The following is a 24,241-nucleotide window of genomic DNA, read 5'->3' on the forward strand; positions in this document are numbered from 1 at the left end:
ACCTGGGAGCCGAGTTGGCTGTCCCTCTGACTGAGCCAAGTACCCCAGGTTCCACCATCTGCAAAAATGGCAGAAACACTGACCTTGCAGAACATCTGTGTATTCAGTGGAAAGGTCTCTGGCACATAAGTAGTCAGTGAATGCTACTTATTTTTCCATTTTCTGATGCATTTTCCAGTTCCTCGGGAAGAAAGAGTAGAAGAAAAATTTAATGTAGGGACTTTTTTAAGAGGGCTTTAAAAACCATAGAATTATGCTATTCTTAAGGAGTCTTGATTAAATCAGCAAAATAGAGTTCATTGAGTTGTACATTAATATATAAATATCAAGAAACAAGGGTCTTTAATTATGTGACTTTGTTAGAGCCATTTAGAACACTTTGCATGTTAAGGATCATGAATATGTTGAATTATTAGTGGTCTCCAAATTGGTAGTGGAGTTTTCCTGGGTTGTTGATATTGAAATACATTTTTCTGTGTTCTTTGGTTATAACCCACTTCCATTCCTAATTATGTTCTGCTCAGGCTCAAATGAGTGCTAGTTTATAATCGCTGGGCACCCAAGCGCAGGGTGATATTCTCTCATGGTGTCTACAGACCTGGCCTGAAGACCTTTGGCAATGGGAGAGAGCCGCAGAGTGTAACGCCTTTATTCTCGTTAGTGTCCAGTGTTATCTGTCCCGTCCAGAAAATACGGTCCTACTCCTCTCTTCCCTTTCCTCCCCCTTGCCCGTTTGCTCCTCTTTCCCTCTTATCTGGAATAACTGTTTTCTTAAAAGAAACTGCACAACATTTAAGTCCTAGCCAGTCTTTTGGTTCCTGGACACCTGTGATGCTAAAATGCACCTGTGCGTCTCAGATCAAGTAAAACCTGCCTTTATTTAGAGAGCTGTCCTTTGTGGATGATGTATGTTATGAAACAGTGCTGGTTACCGTTTGGACTCGTTTGACATCTGGAATTGGAAATAAGAATCAGCCAAAATTTCCAAGCTATGGCAGCCGTAGCATCATCTGCAGAGTCTGTCATATAGAGATAGTATTTTTGGTAGCTGGAAAATGTTACACAAGTAATGTTGCATACTAATTAGTTGTATTAAAATATATATTATGCACAGCTCTGTATTTGTGTTTCAGAGTTTCCTTGACAACATCATTTAACTTCTTACTGTTCTTTTCATGTTGCTAGTATAAATATCTAATATGTTTTTGTTCAAAACATCAATTAGGCTTCAGTATAATCTTTATTAATACAGATCTGTTATTACAAGAAGACTGCTGAGCTATGATAATTTGCACAGCAGGAACAATAAAATATCTTCCTTTTTGATTCTGTCCCAGACTGGCTTTTTCTTCTTACAACAACGCATACCCAAAACCTTCCATGCTATCTTTTTCAACTGCAGTGAAATCTTTAAAGCTCTAATAGGCAAAGCATTATTTTCTCCCAAAGGGAACACAATAGGAAGGCCCCAGATTGCAGGCAGATTGACAAAGATGTGTGTTTGTTATGTATCCCCACTTAACAATGTCTTCATGTATTTGTCTTCCTGTAGCCCGGACTCCTCACTTCCTGCGGATCCAGAACGTTGAGGTAAACGCTGGCCAGTCGGCCACCTTCCAGTGCAGCGCGATTGGCAGGACCTCATCCAAGGAGGACAGACTGTGGCTACAGGTATGGAGCTGCTGGCAGGTGTCCAGCGACACCTGTGAGCTGGAGGGGGACCGGGCCTGGGGTCTGGATCAGGTCGCGCGTGGGACTTCTCTCCTTTTGCAGTACCCGGCCGGATCCTGGGTGTTCCCTGTAAGCTGCTGCTGTTCTTCATGCTCTTTGTGAGTTTCTATCCCCTTGCTTTTGCTTAGTGATCTCGTTTGGGAGACCTTTGATCAAGTTAGTTCAGAGCAGTATATCAAACACGAAATAGAGCACTTTCCTTACTCTTCTGCCACTCTTCCTCCTGAGAAAATCCAGAGAGTCACACACACTCCCAGTCTCACACAGTTCTTAGATCTTTTTGTGATTTGAATTTCCAAGTCATTGTCCTAATTGCAGAATGTCACATCTTTTACTTTCAAACATTTAAAGTTCATAGACGACATATATAGAGACATACATAATAGACATGAAGTATATAGACATCTGTAATGGATATATATAGTATACAGACAGAGAGAGACTTGCTCACAGTCTTTCAAATGCCACCCTCCATATTTTGGGTGACAAGTGGTCTCCTGCGCCTCAGCCTGCTCTCAGGAATTCCGGTGAATGAGTATTTAAATGACCTGGACCCTCCAGCCCCAGCCCCTCTTGAGGCTCTAGATTTTACTGGGTCTGCGCCAGTGCCTCCTTCCAATTCCATTCCTGCTTCTTCCAAGTATTAACCTGCAGGCTGCTCACTCCTCGTCTTGCCTGGAGTTGATCTGTTTCCCTTTCTTTCCTTGTTTTGTGTGGGGTTACTTTTTTGTGGTGTTGGGGCTTGAACCAGGGCCTTGAGTGTGCTAGATGCGCTCTCTAACACTGAGCAACCCCCAGCCCTTTTATTTTTATTTCTTTCTTGAATTTCCGGTTTGCCCCTGAGCTGCTCTTTGTTTCCCCCCTCTGCACCTGCTCTTCCTTCTGAGCCAGCTCCCACTGCCTTTGCTGGCGTTGTCTGTGTCCACCCATCTTCTCCCTTCTGCGGGGACATAATGATCGTGCTGTATTGTCTTGTGTGACACTACCATTTTTAAGTCCTTTGTCCCTCTTAATCGGCAGAACTTAAGTAGATGGTCATCTTTCTTGCTTCCTTTCTGGAGCAATGGGAAGCATCAGAATGTTCTCCCCAGGATGAGTCATCTGAGGGGAGGTTTCCGAAATACCCTGAGTCTGCACAGGATGGGCCCTGGGGCTGAAGTCACTGTCTTTTCACATCCTGTCCCCCTTGCCTTCCCTAGCCATGAAGGAGCAGTGTGTGCAAGAGGCCAAGACTGTGTGTCCCTAATTCATTCTTACTTTTTCCCTTGTTTCTAAAAGTTTTGTAACCAGTACTTTAAAAGCTTTTTGCAGCTGGTAAAAACTGTTGTCAGTGTTCAACTATTTTTTTCTTTGTATCTCACTTCTCAGTTATTTTAAAACTCTTGATGCTAGGAATTCAGATTTATTTTCTCTGTAAGCGGTTGCATGTATGAGACATTATCCAGATTGGCTCTGTAATCAGGAAAAACACCCTTTATTAACATGTTCCTCGAAACATTAAGCATCTTACAAAATAAAACTGCTCTTTCCATCTTTGCTTTAATTCTTAACTTTTCATGAAAAAAATAGGCTTTTACTCTCCGTATTTGTTGACTGTGACTGGAGAGAACACAGTGGAAAGTGTAAGCTGCCACCTCTAAAGTCCTAAGATTTTCCAAGAATTTATCAGCATATTTAGGTCACACTTTGCTCTTTTTGTTTTTTCACATGTCCTGGACTTGGAATACTCCTGCTTAGTAAACTTGAGCATTTGAAGTCTGGAATCTTTAATTATTTCCTATTACAGTGGGAGAATTTATTTTGGGAATCTGTGATGTTATAGGAGAAAGCTGGTTTGCACTTTGAAAAAATACAGGGTTACATGTGCAGTTCTCAGCAGTACCTCCACTGTAGAATTGCCTGGGGTGTTTTCAAGTGCTTCTGGCTTGTTCCTAGGTTCTGATGGAATTGGTTTGGGGTGAACCCGGTTTCTTATGAAGGGTTCCCCAGGTGATTCAACCACTGTGAACCCAGGTTGAAAATCACTACTCTGAAATGACAGATGATCAGTTTCATCACAATTTAAAATTTAAAGTGTGTGTCTGGTGTTGCCCTTTTGTGCTAGAAATGCTTGTGTGTGGTCAGCCTTTCTCTGTGGCCTGTCACCTCATTTATAGGCTATGCTGAAAAGAATCTCAGCTGTGGATCAGAGCAGTTTTGTTAGTAGGTATACAACCCACAGAATGATTTGAAAAGAAGTAAAATTATGATTCCGTTGACAAACTTAACTTGGGTATTTTAAACTATATATAGTAAAGCATAAATTTAACAACATTTACTATCATAGAAAAAATATCAAAAACACAAAGCAGATGGTCTTAAGTTGCTATAGCAACCATTTGGTGTCTAAAATTTTGAGTGGTTAAAATCACATCCATTATTGTTTTACTTACCTACCTACAGCTGTATCTGTATAATATAATATTGAACACACACACTGAAACCAGGGGATGCTTTCAAACTTATATCGTGTTTTAACTTATTAGGATTTTGGATTACCTTGATTTAGAAGTAAAGATTTATTTTATATTGGTGAGACTGTATGGTGTGTCCAGGGGGATTCTGGAAGAAATTAATAGTTTACTTTGTGATATTATCTAGTGCAGGCAGCTGGTCTTTGTGTGGGATGTGGCAGAAGTGAAGGCAGCTGGGGAAGAGATGTCCCCCGGGTAGCTTGGGGCTCAGGAGAAAGGCATCAGCCCCTTCTAAGGGTCAGCCGTTTCCTTTGGCCCAAGGAACTGTAATCCAGGAACTGCTTTCCTCTATGTCTCTTCTTTCCTCCATCAGAAGGCTGCTCCCAGGGATCTCCTCTTACCTGAGGCACAGGTGGCCCTGACTCTGGAATTCCCAGGGGAAGGGCTGCTGCTGCCAAGACTCTTTGTGCCTCTGTTTCCCTTCACTGTTATGGGCCTTGACGCAGGGGACCCGGGAAATTTGGACATTCTTAAGGTCTCAATTTTTTTTCTCCTCTTCTGTCTCTTCCTTTTGGAAGTGGAGTTAACAAATAGAAGGCATTTTAGCTAGATGATTTCTGTGTCTGGTTTAGGTGGCTCTGAGGGTCCTAAGTGAGTTTCAGACTGGTAATCTGGAATCATGTGCCTACGTATCCCTGAGGGCTTGGTTTGGGACCCCTGCAGATACGCAAATCCAGGGGTGCCTATGTCTTTTACCTAAAAAGGTGTGGTCTTCTTTTGTAACCTGTGCATAACTTCCTGTGTACTTACATCGTCTCTGGCTTACTTATAAAACTGAATGCAATGTAACCCTATGTGATAATTTCTATACTGTATTATTCAGGAAACAGCGACATGAAAAGTCTGTAAATGTTCAATACAGACACAATTGTTTTCAGAAATTTTTGACATATGGTTGGTTGAATCCATGGATGTGAAACTTGACACAGTGAGCTATGTCCTCATGTACAGGTCCTCAAACACAGGCCAACACAGGTCTTGACAGGGGGACATTTTGTTAGGTTCTTCCTTGAAGTGGAAAGAAAATGGGTAGTGCTTGATGGATTTTAATTTTGCAGCTGCCCTGAGGACTCGAGGAGTGGCATAGTGACACCAGGTTGCTTGTTGCCCAGGTGTGACACAGTGTGGGACGAGGGTGGACATTGCTGCTGGGCATGTAGCAGCAGTAGCAGCAGCCAGGCCGTTCTAACAGGATGAACTGTGAAAGCCTAGAGCAGATGAGGATTCTCTCCTCCTCCTGTCCTTGCACATCGCAGCCTTCCACTCCCTTTATTCAAAGGAAAGGGAGTTGGCTGCTGTCCAAGTGTAATTGTCATTTGTTTCTGTTATGACAACTGCTGTCCATTAAGCACAAAGGGCAAATGACAAATTAATAGACTTTCTGTTTATTCTTAGAATTTAGAAGGCTGTTATTACCTTTCATTAAGAAATTTGTGTTTTTGTATTGCACACTTTGTGTGTGCAGGTGTTTGATTATGGGTTAACAGATGTTGCTGTAGCATGGGCCTGTTACCACTTGGATCTGGTCACCCTTGGCCAAATTTCATTTGTGTTCCTCTTGTGCAGGTGCCTTTAAATGGGCTAGTTCTTTTGTAGCAACTGAATGACACATAGATAAAGTGGGTCTTTCAGTTATATAGCACTGGGCTGTTGATAAGCCAGCCACAGAACTCTTTTCCTGGAAAAGAATCCTGGTGAAAATAGTCATTCAGGTGTAGAGAAATGAGGGACTGTTTTCTTATTGAGGTCCAGGCCAAGAGTCTTGATCTCCTACAAGGCAGTATGATGCAAGGTGAAAGAAAGACACAAAAACTATGAGACTTAAACAGAAAGCAGGGGTCTGGGATCATCTGAGCTGATCTGGGCAGCAGAGACACCAGGCACCCAAGACCTCCAGTATCGACTGATTATAAGCGTGGGAAGAAATAGGGGAGGGTGTATGTGAGACAGCTGGCAAATAGCAGTTATCACAAGCAAGTCTTGTAAAAAGGGGGCAATGCATTCCTGCAGAAAGAACAAAGGGCGACCAGGACTGAGTTGTAAGTAACCAGTAACCATCAGGTCACTGGGAGAGGCCATAATTTAAGGAAAGGAATTTGGTTGGTGTCACACCTTCCTCAACTGCCATGTTATCTCAGTCAGGGCCCTGTAGCTTCACAGATCAGGACTTAGGTCTCTGCCACAGCCTGCCAGTAACCTGGGCGGGGGTGTCAGCCACATTTTCTAATTGTTCCCTTGAATGCTTTCTTTTTATCTCTGCTAAGGAAATGGTAAACTTAAAGACAGAATAGTATAATAAACTTCATAAGCTCCGTCTACAACTTCAGCAGCTCTCAAGATGTCTGTGCCTCCTGTATGTCTCACCTGCTCTGCCTCTGCTGATTTTGGAGCAATCTGTGTCATCCTGTCATTTAGCTGTAAATGCTTCTCTAAAACAAAGCTTGGTCATTTTTTTTCTGAAAGCGTCAGGTAGTAAATCTTGCAGACTGTGTGGTCCCAATGTGCGTAGCTCTTTCTACGTAGAACCAGACAGCAAAAGCCAGTATGCAGGTGAACAACTGTGACCGCGCTCAATACAACTGTACTTACAGCCATGGAAGTCTGAATTTAACAGCAGTCTCATTGTTACAAAACGTTACTCTTCTTTTGATTTATTTTCATTTTTGAGTCAAGACCATTATAATCTTTTCAGCTGTGTGAAACGGACAGTGGGCAGAATTTTGCGTGAGTCTCCTACTCTGAAAGACAAGAGCCATTCCAGTTTCCTTGAGACACAGGATAAATCGTTGTAGCCCATAGCTGTCCTGCTGTGGTATAGAGCAAGAGAGGTAACCTCCTCTCTAACTGGATGTTGGCACCCCCAACCAACCTCACTGGCCAGAGGTTCCCAACACATAGAAATGACATCTGCTAAGTATCACGCTGCTTCCCATAAATATGTACAAAGACTATGTCAGTTTAAAATAAAAATTGGTTTGCTGGTGAAGATGGTTTTACGGGTGTCTGCCTATGCCCAAATTCAGTTACCTATATTAAAGATGTGAATCTTTTGGCATATCAGTTATACTTCAGTAAAGCTGTTTTTTTAAGACAGTGATAAGAGGCCTTTTCAAAAACAAACTTAAACACATTTGATGCGTTGAACCCATTGCACTGACTGTCTTTACTGCTGGACGACCCTCCCCCATGCGCGGGGTGACTGTGTGCTGAGCCATTTTTGCTGGCTTCCTTGCTTTCCTCGGTATGACAGCACGTTCTAGGCTTGTATTTTCCAACACTGCCCTCCTAAAGCCCAGGCGTGGCCATCTCCGGAGGGAATCCTGCTTCTTTTCAGTGGGAAATGGCCATTAACACGTATGGTTGGCTCAGAGGGCTCGAGCACCGTTGACCTTCTCAGGCCTTCTTGGCCTGAGCAGGGCTGGGTGGGGCTGCACTCAGACATGCAGATAAAGGCGCCCGCCACCTGGCCTTTGTGGGTCACCTTCAGAGCTGAGGGATTTGTCTTCCGTCTTTACCTTCCTCCATTCCTCTTTTCAAGAGGAGCTTGTATTTCAAGGCAGTGACTGGCCAGGAGCGGGGCTCTTAGCTAACCGTGTTCATGACTAGCCTCGTCTTTAGCTGCTATGGACACAGAGTCAGAACTGCAGTGGTGAAGTGTTGGCGGAGTCCTCACCTTGCAAACCCCAACTTTTAACCCGATAGAAAGTTCTGGTCAGTGTCAGGCACCGCAGTGTGTCATGGAGATTCAATCCAGTTAACCACTGGATATTTGATTTTATGACCAGAGAACTAGTTGCACTGGGTTCGAATTACTATATTATGTATATCCTATATTAACTTGGATGAACTTCCAAATAAAATTCACACAGATTATTAATATTATCAGATGTTATTAATATTGGTACGAGTTGAGCTATGACTGACCGAAAGCAGTTCTAAGTTTCATAATAAAATTCCACTTGAACATGAAAACTGTATAGGGTTCAGAGAGTATAGCACTGCTCTGGGTGTCTGTGTATTTCCTTGGCTATCTGCATGGTCATTAGCCAATTAAGGTATACTCATTAATATAGATGTAGATACAGATAGTACAGAAGGACAGAAGTCAGCTTTGGGATGTGGTCTTCCAAACTGGTAATATTTGGGTTAGCTTGGTTATGGTTTCAAAATCAAAGGTCAGGACTATCTTAATTATTAAAATAAAAAAGATGGGCCACAGCAAAAGAGTGGTGGAGGTGCTCAGTTAACATTGGGTTCAGATTCATAAGATTTTCAGCCAGAATTACTCCTGGCCCTGCCATGCTGCTAGCAGCTGGGGCTAAGAATGTCAGCCAGCGTCACACATACGGGCGTGTCTGCAAGTGGCAAAGCACAGACCAGCTGTACAGCCAAAGGAAGTGGCACAGGTGAGTCCCCTCCTATGTGGCTGAGGAAGGGGCTGGCCAGACTGCAATCCTGTGCCCTCAGAGCCTGAGATGGATTCACTGACTGTGAGTGTTGCCAACTTCCCAGACCTTGGTTTCTTTCCATCATTGCTCTGATTATGGCAGAACTATTCTTGAAAGACTTAATACGTGTCTTTAGACTGCTGCATGGCTGCTCATTTAGAAGCCCTCCACATAAAGAAGGCTGCATGTCTATTTTAAATAGCCATCAGTACTCTGCTAGCCTGCTCACATTGAAAAGATGCATGTGTTTAAAGACACCCTGGCCTTCCCAAGAGCCTGCATTTCACCCAGTGAGAGCATTTGCTCTCAGGCACCATCTCTATGGTTCTTTCACTATCAAAGCGCGATTTCAGGGCATCTGGATGTGCAGTCCTCAGGCTTTCATGCCTGGCAGGTCCCGGCTGCCTTGCACAGGGAGGCTTTATGTGGCAAAGAGCCACCTGGATGCCCGCTCGCTCCCTGCCCAGTGTCCTGCTCCCCCGGGAGGAGGTGGCAGGCAATGCTTGCAAGGGCTGCTGTGCTGGCACCTGGGAAACAGGGGAGGCCGCTGACAGTGGTGCCTTCCTGCTCTCTGGACATCCTCTAGCGTCAGACAGCCTCCTAGGGACTGAGAGGTGCCTGCCCGCCCGGGGCTGAGCACACAGCCCCTCTGGACGGGGCTCACGGGTCAGCCCGCAGCTGCAGCTCCCCACGTCAGGGGACTCGGCTGGGCACCAGTTAATTCCACTCTGACGAGGGGCACCAGAGACCAGAGGCTTCACACCGCCAGCCTCATGGCCCTGCCCTCAGATTCCCTCAGTGTGCTGTGAATTTTTATTCTCATTGGTCCCCGTGTGCAGCGCAGGGAGTGGTCCCTGCACATCACACACCTTCTTTTTGCTTCCCCTTTCCCCCTCCCTCTCTCTCTTACCCCCTTCCATTTGCACACAATTCTGTCTCCCTTTCTCTCAAGGTGCGTACATTTCCTACAGATGACTCAAGCGTGTCCTTCTTCGTGCCAAAGTAGTACTCCACTGGGTGGAAACACCACATCTTCTTTACCTTTTTATCTTTTGATGGACATCTAGGGCCTTCCACTATGTAGCTAGTGGGAGTTGTGCTGCTGCAAGCATGGGTATGCGTGAATCACGATAATGTGATGTGTTTTAACGTGGCTAAGACCAGGAGGATGGGCCAGGGTGGGCTTCTGTGCCAAGCTGCAGCCCTAAGACACCTGGCCAAGCTCCCTGCCCACGTGGCCCCGAGTCCCGGAAGTAGGAATAAAGAGCAGCTGTGGAGTGAGGAACCAGTGCAGACCGTCAGAGTTGGGTCGCTGCCTTCAGGGAGCAGCGGCCTTGGAGGGGTGCATTTCAGCCTCCGGTCTGGGTCAGATGAGGCCTCGCTGAGGGCCCAGGTGAGCTTTGCACCCAGGGCGGGAAGGAGCGCTTGTGGGGAAGGAGGGGAGAAACTTCAGTCAGGGACAGAGGCTGTGGGCCTGTGCAGCGCGCTGTTGGGGTGCGCAGGCCTCCGTCTGACTCTTTACCAAGCCTGCCCTTTCTGGAACCCCGTGCTCCCCCAGCCCCACCTGGCGGACACGAGGCTGTTTAGGCGGCTGCTCTTCTGCCCAGGGCTCTTGTTGAGGGTGCTGATGCGCGGTCAGCACGTTCTCTGGTGCTCACACGGGGGCTGCGCCCAGCCTTCCCGAGAGTGCCACCCATGAAGAGCGCACACACCTGTTAAACTAAAAACAGCCCAGCTCTGAGCCTCAGCCTTTACCAAGGCTTGAGACCAGTCCGGCAGCCTGTCCGGGGGTCCCAGGGCTGGGCATCCCAGCCCGTCCCACGGGCCCCCGCCTGTACCTGCAGCCCCGGACACTGACCACGCTGACCCCCCTGAGGCCTCTGTGTGCCGGCCTAGGAACGGCGGTGTCCCGGCTGTGCTCCTCTGTGGAGCCTGCTGGTGCTGCCGAGCAGGAAGTGGGGCGACCGGACAGGACACTGGGTGCCGGGCTGGCCCCCAGCACCGGGAGAAAGAAGGGGGCTGCCTCCCCAGATCCCTTCCGCCAGGACAGCTGCAGATGGGAGTGGCTCTGAAAAGGATCCGCCCCGCCCACACCCACCTGTGAACCCAGGGAGCTCAACCTCTCCCTGTCCAGCCCTGCGTGCCGCTCTTCCCACCCGTTTCCATTTTCTGTCTTAACAAGGTCACTGTCCCCGCTTCTCTCCAGGGACGTCTCACTTTCTCTTCTCAGTTCCTCCCATTTTTCAGTCCTCCTGTCTGTCTCTTTGCTGGCTGGTTTTCTGCTCTTTTCCCCTTCTGAAGCCTCAATGCTGCAGACATGGTTCCAAAATGGATTTTCTGCTTTTAAAATGTATGCATCGCCTGAGTGATTAATCTTGCAGATACTTAAATGTTGTCATGTGTTCCTAATTCTGCGTTTACATTTTAGTAGTGCTGCAAGCTCTTCTCTTCATTATCTCCAGCACACTTAATATCGCTTGGTTTGGCTTGTATATTCCATTTTGAGAAATATCCACTACTGAGAGTGTGGATTTCCAAGGCTGCCCTGTAGTCCTGCCCTCAGAATAGGTTAGTAGCATAGCCTGAGATTCACAGTATGATAACAAATTCATCATTTTTGAACATAGTGAAACTGAGATTTATTTAAAAATGATATCTAGTAAGTAGAGTTTCATTCTGTAAAAGCCTTGGGATATCTCACAAAATAAATAGAAATATACCTCTGAATACTTGTTCTCTTATTAAAAACAGTTCTTATTATCTACATGAAATTGTTGTCAGTGATCTAGTAGTATCTATCTAGTATTATGAGAATTCCAGAGGCACCATAGAACAATTAAAGACACAACTTTCTGTGTTTTAGATGACTTCAAGTGTTATTTAAATTAAAATAATGTATAACATAGAAAAAAATATAGTATGCTAAATAATGAGGGATACTTAGCTCTAAGTGATGCAATGATATAGTTTCAAAAACATATATTTTTTACCCTTTGTATTGAATCAAAAGCCTGGACATGTAGTTCCTCTTTGCATCGTCCTCGGGGGATGGATGGACACACTTTGTGCAGGTCTGCATTGTGGAGGTAGCATCTCACATGTGTTGTTGGGGCTCGGACTCGTGCTCCACACTCAGCTCGGTCAAGCCTTCTGTTGCTTTTCTCTTCGGTTCCCTCTGGACAGACGGCTCTACCTGTGTCTCTTAGTTTGCTTTCCTTCCTGCCTTTTCAAATCAGCATATTTTAATTACTCATTCCAAACGTTTTTCCTTTGCAGACAAAGCCCTGCTCTGTTGCCAGGCTGGCCTAGAACTCCTGGGCTCACGCGGCCTTCCAAGAACCTGCTCCGTGGTCGTCACCACTGCACCCGGCTTTGCTGCAGACACTGAACCCACATACCGGTGCATTGCCGGGAAGCCCTGGTGTGAGGTGCCAAAGCTAGGACGTGTGCTGTTGTAGAGTTAGTAGTGATGTCTTTCCTTCAGTTTTAGGAAGATATGCGCAACATGACATTTACACTTTCGATCATTGTTAGCCATGGAACAGTTTACCCGGTTGGCGTGTTTGTTTAGGAGCTTTGCTTGGGCAGGTGTTATTTCAACCAGTAGATTATTGTATTGAATACATTTGATAAAATTGTCGTTTTTATGTTACCTGTTATATTATCTTATAAAATTAAAAATATGCAATTTTTGGTCACCCTGTATTTAAATAACGGACTGGTAGGTGGTTAAGTGTACGATTCAGTGGCACAAGTGCGTGCTCAGCATTGCCACTTACCTGATTCAAACTTTTCCATCACTGAAGCAAAAGCCGTTAAAAAGTAATTCCCACCCTGCTCTGATCCTTTGCGCTGGTAGCCACCATTCTGTCTCCACAGATTTGTCAGCTCTGGATTCCTCACGTGAGGGAAATTATATAGCATTGTCTTTTTTGTGTCTCTTAGCCTAAGGTTCACCTGGGTTGTAGCATATGTCAGAATCCCTTCCTTTTGTGCAGCTGAATCCACCTCCTGTCCAGGAGCAAAAAGGGGGCAGGTAGAGGAGAAGAGAGAAGAGAGGAGGAGGCAGCGCAGCGGATGCTGGAGGCAGCTGCTTTTTTTCTGAGCCCTGATGACCGGAAGACTTCCCGCTAGGCCCAGCTGCCTCCATTAACACCAACCTGTAGAAATTCCATTTTTAACTCTTAGAGCAGTTGCCAAATGACTCATTTCCCATCAGGAATATACAAGGATTCAAACTCCTCTCCACCCTCATGCTTACTTGCTGGTTTTGGCTTTCAGTAATAGCTGCCTCTCTGGGTGTGATGTGCCACCTCGTTGTGACTTTGATTTGCACTTACAGGGTGACTAAGGGTGATGGACATCATACTATGGGCTGGCTGGCCACTTGTATATCTTTTTTAAAAGAAGTGTCTCTTTAAGTCCTTTGCCCAGTTTTAATTGAATTTTGTAGTTACTGTTGAAGTATAAGACTTTTGAAATTATTCTGAATCTTAATCCATTATTAAATAAATGACTTCAAATATTTTCTCCCATTCTGTGGGTTATCTTTTTGCAGTCTTGTTCATGACTTTTGATGGACAAATTTTTGAATTTTGATGGAGTCAAGTTTATAAGTTTTTTTCTTGTGTAACCCCTGATGTTGGCGTCATACTTAAAAAGTCAATTCCCAATCCCAGGTGGTAGAGCATTTCCCCTCTGTAAATTTCATCTAAGACTTCTAAAGTTAGCTCTTGAATTAGGTATTTAAGTCTATATTTGTATGTGATGTAAGGTAGGGATCCATCTTTCTTCCTTTGTGTGCAGGTATCCAGTTTCCCCAGCTCTATCTGTTGAAATCTGACCTTTCTCACTGAATGGTTTCAGAATCTTGTTAAAAATCAGTGGACACACAGGTGAGGGGTTATTTCTGAGCTCTCCATCCCGTTCCCTTGGCCCGTGTCTGCCCCTTCGCCCTCACCACTGCCTCCTTTTGATTACCGTTGCTTTCTAGCTCCTTTGGAAGAAGTGTGAGTCCACCAACTCTGTTGTTTTGTTTTAGTGATGCTGGCACCTGTGGCTAGAACTCTTGTCAGGACAAAGACCAAACCTAAGCTCAAGAAATGCGGTGCTGCTCTCACTGATGCCGTGCACTGCCAGCAGGCTGGGTATCTCTTCTCAGCCAGTGCCACTGCATTATTGTAACAGATGAGCTCACCCTCAGCAGCCTCATGATCTTACCTTCGGGACACTCAGGCAGCTGTGGTCTGGTGTGGCGGGCTCCCTGTGGAAGCTCCATGTGGAATCTGCTTGCTGCTCACTTTCTTGGCTCCTCCTCTGACTCCATCTTCGGAGCATTTCCCCCCAGCTGCTGCTTTGTTCCATATTTCCTTCCTAAGTTTAATTTTTGGGAGTGGTGGGTACCAGGGATTGAACTCGGGACCTTGTGCTTGCAAGGCAGGCAGTGGAACCACTGAGCTACATCCCCGGCCCACTAAGTTTAACTTTTAAACGAAGTAAGGATGGAAAGGTTTCATCTATGTAAAGTAAAATGAAACGAAATATTCCTTTTTTCCTCTTGGTCTGCCTTGTTCCTAGGGATTGGGGGACTGGTTCTAGGGCTCGGGGTATCAGTCTGCTCCGTAAGAGAACCCTGCTTCTCTTTTACCTGTGGAACATTTTGCCTGTAAGGCTGTGGTTCTCAGAGACAGTTCATGTCCTCAGGTCCTGCATTGTGCACCTGGGTGCCCAAGATGGATATGATGTGTGCCCTGACCTCGAGGACCTTGCCGTCTGCTCAGGAGACAGGCTTACTGAGACTTACTGTGCATGTATCGACTTTGTTTCCTGAACATCTTCACAGTGCTTCCTGTCCTCTCTGTCCTCCCCTCTTCGTCATCTGTTACTAGGTTTCTGGCAGCAATGATCACCAACTTCCTTTGGCATCCACTGGACTCTTCCTGGCCCCTTCCTGTACCCACGGAGGTGCTCCTGGGCCCTCTGCCTAACGTCCGTCTCCTCCTAGTGTCCACAGAAGTGGCCGCCCTCAGAGTGTCTCACTCTGTGCATGGTCTGCATTGTGCTTCTCTTTCCAGCCTCTTCAGCAGCCACCCGGGCACACTTCCCCTCCAATCCCCTCGGCCCCTGCCTCTGCTGACCTCCTTCCCTGACCAGGGGGATCCGTGCCTCCTCACACCTGGGTCAGGCCCGACACCACCCCGGCCAGGCCCTCTCCCTCCCTCCGTGCTCTGCGGGACGCGGGCATCGCTCTGCACGGCGATTGCTTGTCTCTTCCTCTAAGTGGCCTTTAAGTCCCGTTAGGTAAAGCTGCTGCTTTTCACTCTGCTCCCTAATGTGACAGTGTGCAGCTAGGAAAGATGATCGCCAAGTTTTGGTTGAGTGAATGCTTGGACCCACGCCGGGGTGAATGATTTCATGCACAGCGACCTGCTGGGTGGCATAGCCTGTGGCGTGGTGTTCTGCGCAGATCCTACAGTAAAGCAACGCTGTCCCATGAGAGCCCCGGATCCCTTTCATGAATGGGAGGCTTCCGGACCCCGGAGGGTCGACCACAGCCTCGAATAGTTGTAGGGGTCAGTGGATACATGCACTAAAAGTCTCCTGAATGAACATCCTTTGGAGATAAGCTTCTGTTAGGAAAGATATTACAGGGTTACTATAACAGTACATCCTTCGAGGTGTTATGCCACAAGTGGTAAATAAACAGCCCTTTGGCCTTTTTGTTGTTACAATAAATGAAACACTTATTGATGTAAATCCACCTTTCTCTAGGACTTACATTTTTTTTCTTAGTTTTATAGCATAGTAAGTCTAAGGTTGTTCCTAGTGGTAGAACTGGATTATTGGGGCAAAATTGCTGTGTGGAAGTCAGAGAACACTTGTATTAGTAATGCTTTTTTTGGTACCAGGGATTGAACTCAGGACATTGTGCTTGTGAGGCAGGCGCCAGAACCACTGAGCTAAATCCCTGGCTATAATGCTTTTTTAAAATCCTTTGGTGCTGTTTTTCAGGTCAAATTTAGGGCAATTGGTAAAATACAGCCATATAAAGATGTGTGTGGGACTAAAAATTATGGCATTTTTCAAGTTATAAAACAAAGCCGTTTGTACAGATCAGCTACGGCTAGCCTTGGAGGAACTCTTCTCCCTGCTCCTGACATTTCCTTGCATGTGGCAGGAGCTCTACTGGTGTAGCCCTGCCGCCTCCTTCGCACTGCCCTGCAGGAGCTCAGTGCGCCCCTCCTGGGGGCTCTGGGGACCCTGTTCTTCTGCCCTGTGAGGCCCACGGCCACACTGCACGTGTGGGGGCCGTGTGCTTTCCCTTGCAGCCTGTGTGTTTGTGCGTGGAGGGGTCTGTGCAGTCCTGTGCCCCTGTGAGCAAGCCCCTGCCTCTGCATATCCAGCCAGAGGCCAGGGCCTCACATTTACCAGGACCAGAGCTGGGAGCCCAGCAGCCTGCCCTCCTTTCTGCTGCTCCGCTGCTCATAGGCGCAGACTCAGGAGGGGTCAGAGGGGCCGGTCATGGAGCTGTTTTCCTGCTCCATCTGCTCTGTCTTGCATTTCTCACAGCAGTGCTGCCAGTGAGTTGTAGTGGACCCAGGGAAGGGAAGTCCCTCTGAGGGATAGGGTAGATCTGGCAGCCTGGTCAGGTTCACCCCAAACCGTGTCCACGAGGCCAGGCTGCCAGGGAAGGTCTCAGCAGTGGAAGCTTTCAGGACTCTGCATAATAGCAGACTCCGGATGAGCCGGCTGAGCTGCACTCTTCTGCAGCTTTGCATTTTACAGCTAGATAGAAGCATGTTCATACAGCCCAAGAGCCCCTCAGCGCTCAGGCTCACCCCTTCCCGGCTCTGCTCACTGCCCTGACCTTAGCCAGCTCTTTGTGATCACTTGGGCTTCCTGGAATGGTTCCTGTGACTAGAACACCCTCCTGTGTGCTGCTCCTCTCCCTGGTCCACATACCACGCCCTCAGCCTTCAGCCCATGTGTCACTGCTTCCCATGGCCTCCGTGTCCAAGCACAGCTGGCTGGTCCACATTGTGATGCCTGCTGGGCCTGTGACCTTTGCCATCATCGGAGGTGAGGGATTCATTCCATATCTGTGCCACCCAATCAGTGCAAGCCCCATGCACCAGCAACTGCTTCCTTCCCATCTGTTCACCTAGTGTCTTGGCAGTGGTAGCCCATGTTTGGCACCCCAGAAGCATTGTGGGTAAACAGTAGGCAAAATGTTCTACATCATTCATCAGCCTTCAGATCCTTATCTATCGATTTCTACTAATAATTACAAGTAACATGTTCAAGGTAGCTTCTTCCCCTGTAATGGGGGGGGGGTGTAAAATGGAAATCCCCAGCTTTCTTTTGGGGCTCTTGGAAGCATAGAGTGGACTTCCAAGTGTGCATAACTGAAAGACTTTGTGTCCAGGGATGAAAAAGGACAAACCTGCCCAGGGATGAGCCTGCTTCATGGGGGCCGGGAATACAGGCCCTCCTGGAGGTGACCCTCTCTCGTTACAGTCTGTGTCAGGCAATACCTATGAGATGTCTACCTCTGGTTTTTGTTTTTTTTGTTTGTTTGTTTTTAATCTGAGAAGAACACCATAAAGCTGGACTAGTCCTCCAGCCATGGTCACTAGGGGTATAGCTAATGTACATTTTACTGTTATTCTTGGTAAATTACTTGTTCACATACAAAATGAGTAATAGGATACCAGGTGAATTCCTTTTGTTTCCTAGGCAAGCATAAAAAATAAGATGAAGTGTAATGAAAAGATGAGATATCAAGAGAGAACAAAATACCATTTTTTTCCTGTGCTGTTTTTCTGTCCCCCCTCCCCACTTGCACTAATTTAACACAGTATCTCGACATTTCTGCACACTTCATTTTAATTTGCATCCTGGGATGTTTGAAGAGTGGATCACACCAGCATTGTAGTTTTTCCAGCCAACTGTTCTCATATAGTTGCCCTTGGTGACAAACAAGGAAAGGGATGTGCCTGAGAGGACCCTGACAGTGTGCCCTCAGGTGTCTGGCGATTTCTGACATTGCTCCTTTTGGTACCCCTACGCTACAGGGCATTGATGTCCCCGATGCTCCGCTGAAGGAAACGAAGGCGACCAGTTCCCGAAGGTTCATAGCTTCCTTTAGTGTTGTGAACACAACCAAACGTGACGCCGGGAAGTACCGCTGCATGATCCGCACTGAAGGAGGCGTTGGGATATCGAACTATGCAGAATTGGTAGTTAAAGGTATTTAACATCTTTCTACTGCAAAATTGGCTATTGAAAGAGATATGTTAGATGGTCGTTAGTGCCTTATTTGTTTAAGGCTGAAACTTATCCTTGCCTCTCTCTGAACAGGAGTTTTATGACAGGCTATATTGATGGATTGCATTTTAAGTACAAATTGTGCATGTGAGCAAGCAATATTTTCTTTGAAAAATATCAGTTATTAATGTTGCTTTAGTCACATGCAAAGCAATGAATGTGCTCTTGGCAAGGTCTTCTGCTAGCTTTCTGTATACAGATTACAACCTATAAATTTTTTTAAGGAAAATTTTTTTTGCTGATAGAAAATCACTTAAAATGCAAATATTCACCAGCCAAGGTGTTTAGGATATCAGGGTGGTTAATAAAAGGAAGCCGTATCAGTATAAAATGTTGTCATATCACAGGAGCCATATTGATGTCACTGTGTTAGCATTCATAATGTCCCAGTTAGGTTCTGTTACTATATTTTGCATGACTGAAAAATTGAGTCATTATATTCAGGAAGGTAGGGGATGAGGGAAAAAAAAGAAAAGAAATAATTTCCTTTAGCTGGTTTAATGCTTTCTTGTGGGCTATGGAGTTTATAGTATTAAGCTGCTAAGGCAATGTTTGGTCCCAGACAGAATAATTTGAGCATTTTAGATGTGCTGTGAGGCATTTTTAGACAACTGTGGTGGGCCATTGCTGTTTTTCCTAGGAGAGTAGAATGATGCCTTATTTTATCTGATTTGGGGGTGAGGGTGGAACCCAGGGCCTCATACAAGCTGAGTTCTACCGCTCAGCCACATGCCCAGCCAGGCCTGTGCTTTATTTTTAAACTTTTCTTTTGCATTTGTTAAATGTGGATCATAAAATTGATCTTCTTTGGGTGGGCTACTTATACTAGCAAATTCCTCTTGGCAGGGAAGTCCTCCCCCCAGTATTGGGGATTGAACTTCGGGCATTTGCACTAAACTGCATCCCCAGCCCGTTATAAATTTAAAAATTTTTTTTTTTTTTTGAGACAGGATCTTACTAAGATGTTAATTTGCCCGGGCTGGACTCAATTTATTATCCCCTTGCCTTAGCCTCCCCAAAAATACCGATTGCTAATCCCAGGACTAGCCCGGTGGGCAGGGCCAGGGGCTTGCCATGGCTGTGTCTGCTTCCTTGCATGTAAGATAGCTGTCTCGACATTAGGTTCCTCATAGGGCTGCCGGTGCGGGCTGAGTGTCCATTGCTCAAGGCACATGTGCGGACTTGGGGCAGCATACACAGTGAGGGGCGAGTTGAACAGGAGGCTGGGGATGTTGGGAGAGCCACAGGCTCCATCAGGGACACACTTGTGAGCCCTTTCAGCAGGAGAGCGTGCACACAGAAGCAGCTACTGGAGTCATGCGTTCTGTTGCAGCACATTCTTAGGCACTTTGGTCTATAGTGAACCTTGACCTGGCCCGCCTGGCTAACACGCGCAGTTCAGGATTAACATTTACACACAATTTAAACTCTCCCATGCCACCCCACCCCCAACCCTGGCAGGCCCCCGGGGAGGGAGGAGTCACGGTGTGGAACATGGGCATTCTCTCGGTACGAGCCTGAGAGCAGGCCCGGGTGCCTACCAGGAGCTGATCCATCGGCATCCTCATCATCGCCGCTGCTGCTGCGCTTTCTTCTTGGCTGGTTTCTTTGGGGCTCTTTCTCCTCTGCCATTCCTAGCTGCTGGTCTGCTTCCCTTGTCCCCACTGCTGATCAGGCCTCAGTGCTTCCTGACCCCTAAGGTGCAAATCTAGAAATGGTGTCGGTGGGAAAGTTAATTTCAGGGAGCCATGAGAGAATGAGAACTGCCAGACTAATGCAGACAGAGCTGAAGGGCTCTTCTTCATATCCGTGTGCCACATTTTCCTGTTTCGGGACAAGCTGGCACATTCGGGCTCAGGGAGGAAAGTGTGTTGTCACTGCCTTTCTCTCTCTCTGCACACTGCCTGAGCCAGCGACAGCGTCATGTAGGGCTCACATCTGAAATTTGTCTTTTCCTCCATGTGTAACTGCATAGCCACGTCCTGTATAGGCTTCATATCTAAAAAATGGGATAACATGTTGGATTCTACTAGCTTAATAATGTTTTCTTGAGACAGTTACTTTATGGTAATCAATAACATTTCTAGGCTGCTTGTCCCTAACAACACTTTTTATATGTCCTGTAATTTGAAGTGCACTGGAGATGTGTGTGTACCGTGCAGACGCATGTAAGTTCTCCCGTGGCTGATTTGATGTAGAACCGGTTTTACGGCATCCTTTCACTTGAAGGAAATCATTTTAGCTTGGTGCACTGGTGTGCACCTGTCAACCTAGCTACTCTGAAAGCTGAAGTTAGAACATTGTGAGTTCAAACCCAGCCTGGGCAACATAACGTAGTGAGACCCTGTCTCAGAAGGGAAAGAAATACTTTAAATTACTTTTTATCTTTTTTCTACTTTGGAGAGATTGACATCCGTCCTTCCTCTTCCTTCTTCTCTCCCTTTGTGGAAATGTGTTCCTAATTTAAATGTTGACTTACTCTTATGTTGATTGATACACAAAGCAAAAGTCCTGTTCGGTATGCTTCCCAGTTGTTTCCAAGTTCTAGTGGAATCTTTGGTTTGATTCAGCATGTGAATTACTTTTCTAATGGGGAATTAGTATAGAAGGTGTTCTCTGAGAACACCCTCATTAATGCCATGTCTGTGTTAGGATGCTATTAGCAGTGCCCTAGATGCCTGGCCCTACCCCGGACTCTGTCCCTTTGCCCCTGAATTGTATCTTGAATGGCAGTTCAACAAACCTTGCTAGCATTTGCAGCTTGAAGGTAATTAACCTGTCTTTCAGCCTGGTGATGCCAGTGCCTTAGGATGGCCTATAAAAGGCCCATTTCTTGTCATGGTTCAAGGAGTTGCCTAATGATATAAACTGATATTAAATCATTGTGGGTTCAGTCACAACTGTCTAAAGCACAGGCCTTCAGTGTAAAAGCTACAGGAACAGTGTTTTAGAAGATTACGTGATGATTGTCATCCCTTCAGTAAAATTCATTCAGAATTTGGTGTCTTATTTTGACTCAATCTAATGAAATTTCCCCTGCTATTTTATAGTCAGTGCAACTTATACCTTGAATATAGTAAATAACAGACACCCAACCCCAGAGAGGGGACAACAGTGTTGCTGGCTTCCTAGGGGTTCCAGGACTCAACCTGGGTCATCTCAGGATCCCAGGGGTGGCCTTGGAGAGAACCTGCTCCATGAGGCCTGGAAATGAGTGTGGGATCGATTTGCTGTCTGCCACAGAGCGGGAAGGAAGAGCTGCAGCCAGCCACCCTGCATCCTGGGGGCAGGAAGGACAGGCTTTATTCTACACACACAGGTCCGAGCAGCCGGAAGCTCAGGGGGCAAAAACACACCGAGGAGGCCCAGACCACCTTCAGGACACTCCAGAAAATCTTCATGCTGATGTTTTTGCAGACTGTGACTCCTGTTGCTTTGTACAGTGGTCTCGCTGGTCCCAGGAGCCCCCCTCACAGTAATGTGGGTGTATAGCATCCCTTCCTTTGGTACCCAGAGCCCAGTCAACTAGCGCCTAATTGGTGCACTGGGAAAACTGGAACAAGACCACGGTGGGAAAGGAGTCGGGTCTCGGCTTGTAAACAAGAGAGACTTTCTTGGCCTGGGAAGCGTGCTAGCTATTGATTTCTTAGACCTTTATCACATTGGGCGGTGCTTGCTCTTTGATTCGGAGCTCTCCGGTCCACTCCCTGCTTTAATTCGGGTCGCAGTTGGATGTGCCCTGCCGGGCGGCAGCACTAAACCCTGTTACCCGGGTCACTCAGTTCTTCTCCAGCTACATGAGTCCATTGTGGTAGTGCTTTGGGAAAATGTCATCCTAGAAATGCATTTATGGCGAGATGAATTATAACTTCAGCCGTGTTTGTAAAATGAGGGTGTCTTTGGAAGATAAGTGTGAGGAAGCTCAGTTTAATGATGTAGAGAATTGTCATACCTTTGAGGATTTTGAAAAAGCTCTCAGTGAGGAGGCTGGCACCAGAATGCTTACTGGCACCTAAATAGCACCGTTGGTGTACTTGTACCAGTTACTTTTAGGGAGGGGAATTAAAACTTTTTGATGACTATGTAGTTGTTGCCCAGGCTGGCGTTCCACTCGTGGGCTCAAATGATCCTCCTGCCTCTGCCTTCCAAGAGGCTGTGCCGACAGGTGTGCACCACCACACCCTGTTCAAAGGAAGGTTTGCTTTATAGCCGTGACTCTGGAATTGTGCTGGCGTGTACATTCTTGTTATCTGAACAGAACATTCTGTCGGTTCACCCCTCTCCCTGTAACGTCCTCTCCACTCTAACCGCCCATGCGCTGCATGCTTAGCTTTGCTGAGAGAAGCTTCTGAAAGATGGATCTCTGGCTTCCTTTCAGAGCCACCGGTCCCCATTGCGCCACCCCAGCTGGCCTCGGTGGGGGCGACCTACCTGTGGATCCAGCTCAACGCCAACTCCATCAACGGCGACGGGCCCATTGTGGCCCGTGAGGTGGAGTACTGCACGGCCAGCGGCAGCTGGAGCGACCGCCAGCCCGTGGACTCCACCAGCTACAAAATCGGGCACCTGGACCCAGACACAGAGTATGAGATCAGCGTGCTGCTCACCAGGCCGGGTGAGGGCGGCACTGGGTCTCCAGGGCCGGCTCTCAGGACCAGAACCAAGTGTGCGGGTGAGTGTGCTGTGCCAGGGTGCCCATGGCCAGACCTCGTGGTCTCTCTGGACACCAGCTGGCGGGGATCGGGGCTCATCTCAATAGGGGGCTCCCCTGGTCTCCCCAGGCTCTCATGTCCTGCATATGAACGGGAGTTTTCCAAGGCCCTGAGAACAGGGAGATCTCAGCTGGGCACTGTGGGGTGCCACCATCTGGAGGCGTGTGCCTCCTGGCGAGTCTCCCTTCTTTATTTATTTACACCTCACTCTGGGTACCACACAGTTCCACTAGGATGACCCCTGAGACCACAGAAAGCGCTGCTCCAGTGACGTCTACTGAGCACTCAGGCCACCTGCTGGCCCCTTGGTTTGGTCTGCATTGAGTGTCCCTGTGACTGGGGGCTTTGGGTGCAGCTGGAGCTCTGGGCGCATGATTTCGGGGTGTGTGTTGGGGAATCACTGTCCAGTGCCAGGGAACCCACACAGAACATGAAGCGTTTGGGTGCTTAGGTTACAGCGTCCGGATTGTGCTAAACCTGTCCTGCAGGTGGGGCTGACGGAGAGCGCACGGAAGGTCAGAGCAGGAAGGAACTCCTGTTGGATGCTCCTGGGTTGCTTATGTGCAGGGCTCTCAGGTAGGAGGAGCAGTGAGTATTGGGGTCCTGAGCTGTACTTTGTTGTGGACTTGAGGAGAGCCTTGTGTCCGGCTCTGTGTGCTGTGAGGGACCGCCCGTGAAGTTGCACAGAGCTAGTCTTCAGGGAGCCTTAGGAAGACCAAGTAGTAGTATGTTTCACTTCTTCGCTAAGTTTTAAAAGTACAGTTGTCCCTCTGTATCTATAGTTCCACAATCACAGATTTAATCAAAATATTAGGAGAAATTGCATCTTCTGAATATGTACAGGCTAATTTCTTGGCATTATTTCCTAAGCAACGCCGCATAACAACTGTGCATAGTGTTTACATTGTATGAGCTGTGAGTGCTCTAGGGATGGTGTGAAGTGTACAGAGGGTGTGTAGGTGCTGTGTAGATTCTGTTCCATTTCCGATGGAGGACCTGAGCATCCAGGAGAGCTACCTGGGGGTCCTGGGACCCACCCTGACTCCACCAAAGCTCAGGGACTACTGTGCTCAGCACCTTCTGATTCTGTCCTGTAGGAGTGGAAGAAATTATCTTTTAACAGGTGTAGTTCTTTGTATTTTTTCACTGTAACATGGGTTATACTGGGCCCCTGAGTCCAGCACCCATAGGGAAATTGTTTTTGCTAGAAGCAGCTGGGGATTCCTGCCACTGAGTACGGATGGGCAGTGGAGCAGACTGCACTTGGCCCTTCTAGGTTTCTTTCCAGTCCCTTCTTTCCAGTCCTCACCGCCCTCCTGACCGGGTCAGGGCTGTCTCTGCAGAGCTGCCCACTGCCCTGTCCCCTGGTGCCAGGGAGGAGAGTGTCTTCAGTCCTTGGTCAGCCTTGCATTTCTAAATCTTGTCATTTCTCTTACTGAGTGGAGTGCATCCCTTTCTTTTTGTGAAATATTTTTTATGTAAGTATACCACCTCTTATAGTGCAAACAGT

At 47.0% G+C, this 24,241-nt stretch overlaps 1 protein-coding gene across 14 annotated transcripts in view; it reads left to right on the forward strand.

Moving 5' to 3' along the window:
* Ptprm (protein tyrosine phosphatase receptor type M) overlaps window positions 1-24,241 on the forward strand; it is a 675,227-nt gene that overhangs the window by 283,293 nt on the left and 367,693 nt on the right. For all 14 annotated transcript variants that reach the window (XM_087189931.1, XM_087189938.1, XM_087189934.1 and 11 more), the window contains 3 exons: window positions 1,553-1,671; window positions 17,767-17,941; window positions 22,398-22,691. In XM_087189931.1, the coding sequence (XP_087046057.1) occupies window positions 1,553-1,671; window positions 17,767-17,941; window positions 22,398-22,691 (588 nt within the window). The remainder of the gene's footprint in view (window positions 1-1,552; window positions 1,672-17,766; window positions 17,942-22,397; window positions 22,692-24,241) is intronic.

Source organism: Heterocephalus glaber, unplaced genomic scaffold (genome assembly GCF_053883595.1).
Source record: "Heterocephalus glaber isolate CG9 unplaced genomic scaffold, H.glaber_assembly_v1.0 deba00000331, whole genome shotgun sequence".
Lineage (NCBI taxonomy): Eukaryota > Metazoa > Chordata > Mammalia > Rodentia > Bathyergidae > Heterocephalus > Heterocephalus glaber.